General features: G+C 43.5%; 1 protein-coding gene across 1 annotated transcript; it reads right to left on the bottom strand.

Annotated features, from left to right (window-relative positions):
- Nucleotides 1–17: 17 nt before the first annotated feature.
- Nucleotides 18–3,552, bottom strand: LOC121539515 (E2F-associated phosphoprotein-like). The gene is made up of 6 exons (XM_041848069.2): nucleotides 3,373–3,552; nucleotides 2,875–3,062; nucleotides 1,964–2,074; nucleotides 1,698–1,815; nucleotides 1,348–1,473; nucleotides 18–1,194 (listed from the first exon to the last, which is right to left on the bottom strand). Exons 1-6 carry the CDS (start codon nucleotides 3,441–3,443, stop codon nucleotides 885–887), a joined length of 924 nt encoding a protein of 307 aa, XP_041704003.1. The 5' UTR covers nucleotides 3,444–3,552; the 3' UTR covers nucleotides 18–884.
- Nucleotides 3,553–3,710: the final 158 nt, after the last annotated feature.

The raw sequence follows: 3,710 nt of genomic DNA on the forward strand, positions 1-3,710 counted from the left end.
AAACGCCATAACTTGAAGTTGTATTTATTCTGTCTTCTTTTTCGTAATCGACGATTATTTCCTGGTAAAACAATGGGCGGAATCGATTGTGTTGAACCGCGGCGCACCGACCTATGACCAGTGGCGTGAACGGGCAAACACGGTGAGGGAGGAGCGCCCTTCTCAAATCGAACAGTAGCCTAATCTGCGGCCCTCGGTCATGTTATCAACAAGGCAGCATGGTGCATCGTCCAGAAACATATCACATCTATTTTCCATTAAATATTGCCTATCTTTGAAATGTCTAACTAGTTTTCATTGGAAAGGCAGATATAGCGTTTTTTATCAAAAGCAATCATTTTTGCATGTGAAAACACAGAATCGACTCATTACTCAACGTGCTAATTACGTCCCTTTTGTTTTGAGCCGACTTTCCAGCGGGCTTTGAACAGGGCACCTGGCTCACATCCAGGAGGCAGCCTAGTTCCAAAACGAACGCAATCAACTGTCAACCGGTGCAGATTAACTCAGTGACGTTTTAATGTCTTTCTTTCTCTACCATTCTCGAATCACATGAAAAAGCGACGCGCAAAGGGCAGTTTCCACTTCCTGTCCTGACTCGAATCAGATTTCCAAACGGTTATTGCTAACCGGATTCCTTGGAACATACATACCCTAACCTAAGACAGTCCAGTATGAAGATATACAAATCTTTGGTTCCAACAAAAAAAAAACGATAAATACCATAGGGGTAAACTTAATATAAGGTTGGAGGCCAGTGGCTGTACAGCAAATCTTTACATGATAATACACCCCTGTATAATACCATAAAGATGTTGGCATGTACATTCAGTCACCAAAAGTCTTATCAGGGATATCACAAAGGTCACATCAACGGTGTATCTTCAGCAGTGGCTGGCGAGGATGTTAAAAAAGTGGTAGACCTCGTCCTTATCGAGCACTGCCACCTCAGTGGAGCACTCTGTACACTGAACAGGATGGTAGATCTCCTCTCCGCCCATCCCCAACACCGCTCCTGAATCTGTGGCTTCAATTGCGGTTGTTGTTGATGCGGTTGGATCTGGTTGACGCCCTTTCCTCCTCTTTCTGCTCAGATTTTTCTCACTGAGTGTTTTATACCGTAAAATCTCCTCTTTGTTTACTGTACAATTCATGACAAACATGGCTCTGTATTGGGTCCTGTATTTGTCATGCCTGTAGACAAAAACAAACAAGAGGTCGTCTCAGACAAATCTTTCCCAAAATTGTTAAACCTTTCCAATTGTAGTGGGTTTGTTTGGCTGTGTAACATGCTGTGAGCTCGGTTCAAGACTATATTCACAGCCAAATTAACTCTTTATTTCCTACCTTTGACAGTCGAGGCACAGGGTGGTCATGCATGCTGGGCAGTTAAGGACAGCATCGCTGCTTGGAAGCCCCTGGGACTGCCCTCTTCTGTTTCGTGAAGATGGCAATCTTCTCTTTTCGTTGTACCTGATCAAATAGGCAATAGGGGAACATAATTGACATATGTGACTTCAACCAACCCTACTCATGGACTAAAAAGCACTATCAATGGAAATTCTCCACTGAGCATGCTTTACTAATCTGGATCCGGGGGAAACACCCTAAATATTTGGATTTTCTTTCAAACTTCACCCTGTTATTACACACAAAAACACTTTTGTAACATTTTGTATGATGGATGCATTGCTTACCTCCTCCTCTTGGCGTCCACCCATGCCTGATCCCGGTCATCCTTATCAGGGTCGTACAGTAGTTCATCGTTGGTGGGGATGGATCGCTGTTTCCTGCGTCTCTGACCCGAGGAACTGCCTGCAGAAGAGGATCAAACAATCATGTTTTTGTATTGCATCATCTGTACAACAATAGGACTCTGTCCTTTTTAATCCAGGGTTAGGGCTTAATCTGTGCCCTCAGAGTCAATGTTTGGTTTACCAATGAATCCTAGCTACACACTTACTTGGAGCAGTTTCCTCCTCGTCTGAATCGGAGTCAAAATAAACATTGTCATAAAGCTCTGGCTGTGGTAACCCAGGTGTTGCAGCATTGTCATTGGTACCCAAAGCCTCTCCTGGGATGGACAGATGGACACTGTTATTAATGAGTACAGCAGTACAATGTTAATGATAGACAGGGGCGCAACGTTCACTGGGGACAGGGGGGACATAACCCCCCACATTCTGAAATAGTATTTTTGTCCCCCCCAGTTTTATCATTGCATTGTGATACAAAAAGAGGGATCGGTGGGCTTTAGGACCATGCGGACACCTCAGCGCGTTAGGGTAGGCTGTTTGGTGGTTTCAGCCGGCTGGATTTAGGAACGCGCGGACACCACAGAGTGTGCGAACAGAGGCATCTATTGTCTGTGCGTGTTGTGCTTTTTTTCCGAGTTGTAAAAGCAAGCAGAGCATAAACTGGCTACTCTTTATTTGACTGATGTAGCTGGCAAGGTAACTGCCATTTGACTTTTTAAAAATATATATATTTGTGCATCTATAACTTTCTCACTCACTATTCATTCAGGATTATCCATAATCATGGTAGCATCCACATTCATGTAGAAGTGTTTAGAAACATTCAATTCTTATTTACAATAAAAATGACCCCCAAAAGGGTCATAGATTGTGTAGAAATGCAGGAAATGAGCTTTAGATGGCCCCCTGCCAGGTTATGTCCCCCACACTTCTAAAACCAAAGTTGCACCCCTGTTGATAGAGATAAAATGGCCAACTCGCACATCTGAACAAAATCTACAAGGCAAATTCAGTAAATGCAGTTGAAGTGTTATCACTATTCATAACAGAACAACAGTGTGCATAGCCGCCGCCCAAAAAGACACAAAAAACGATTGATGCTAGAAGAAAACTCCACCTGCTGGTGCTGTAGGTGACGCCCATTTGCACTCCATAGTCTTGATGGTGGTGCTGAGCTCTGCCTCCATCTCTTTCTCAAACTCATCCCCACTGGAGGACTCACTCTCCCCAGTCAGGTATTCTCGGATGAGCTTCCTCTTCTGATCCGGGGTCCCGTTCAAGAGCACATCCAGCTCATCCTCAGAGCTGGAAATACAGCAACAAATTAGGAGGGTCTTGATGATGTACAGTTTTAATAGTGGACAGTTATTGGTCAACTTTGCGGCGCAATAATAAAGTACTTCTTTATAACAGGACTGGGGCAAATCACGCTATAGAATATGTAAACACAATACTGTACCCAAACATTTAACATTGACACCTGTTTACATGTTACTGTTCGGCTACTAGCTAGATAGCATCACTAGCAACCATGCTTGCATTGGACGACCAGCTTACGTTAGTGTGCTAGCTGGGCCAAATGCTACCTAACGTCAAACCATGCAACCACAATTACCTGTCTTCAGCTCTTTCTTCATCACTTGGCTCCTCTATCTCATATGAATCATACTCTACTTGTCTGTTCATTTTGTATTTTATGAATTATAGCTAGCAAACTAACTTACGAAAACGGTAAAGGTAAACAAAGGGGATAACTTTTTTAAGCTGCGTCGCCAGGATCTTGAAGTTTACTTCCTGATGCCATATTACTTCCGATTTGCGCTTTTCAAAGTAAAAGTCCCGGGGGTTCAAAAGTAGGAATTGCCCCCCACACACACACACACACACACACACACTGATCTACACAACATACTCCACACATTAAAGGTGAATGAAACAACCTTGTACAAGCAG

The sequence above is a fragment of the Coregonus clupeaformis genome, chromosome 25 (assembly GCF_020615455.1).
Source record: "Coregonus clupeaformis isolate EN_2021a chromosome 25, ASM2061545v1, whole genome shotgun sequence".
NCBI classification, from domain to species: domain Eukaryota; kingdom Metazoa; phylum Chordata; class Actinopteri; order Salmoniformes; family Salmonidae; genus Coregonus; species Coregonus clupeaformis.

What these genes read in the sequence shown, in the direction of transcription:
- LOC121539515 (XM_041848069.2), bottom strand. Translation starts at nt 3,443, where the DNA reads ATGAACAGACAAGTAGAGTATGATTCATATGAGATAGAGGAGCCAAGT. An exon ending in GTCACCTACAGCACCAGCAG is followed by an intron (nt 2,075 to 2,874) that starts GTGGAGTTTTCT and finishes TGTCCATCCCAG; the next exon opens with GAGAGGCTTTGGGTACCAAT. An exon ending in CTGTGCCTCGACTGTCAAAG is followed by an intron (nt 1,195 to 1,347) that starts GTAGGAAATAAA and finishes TTTTGTCTACAG; the next exon opens with GCATGACAAATACAGGACCC.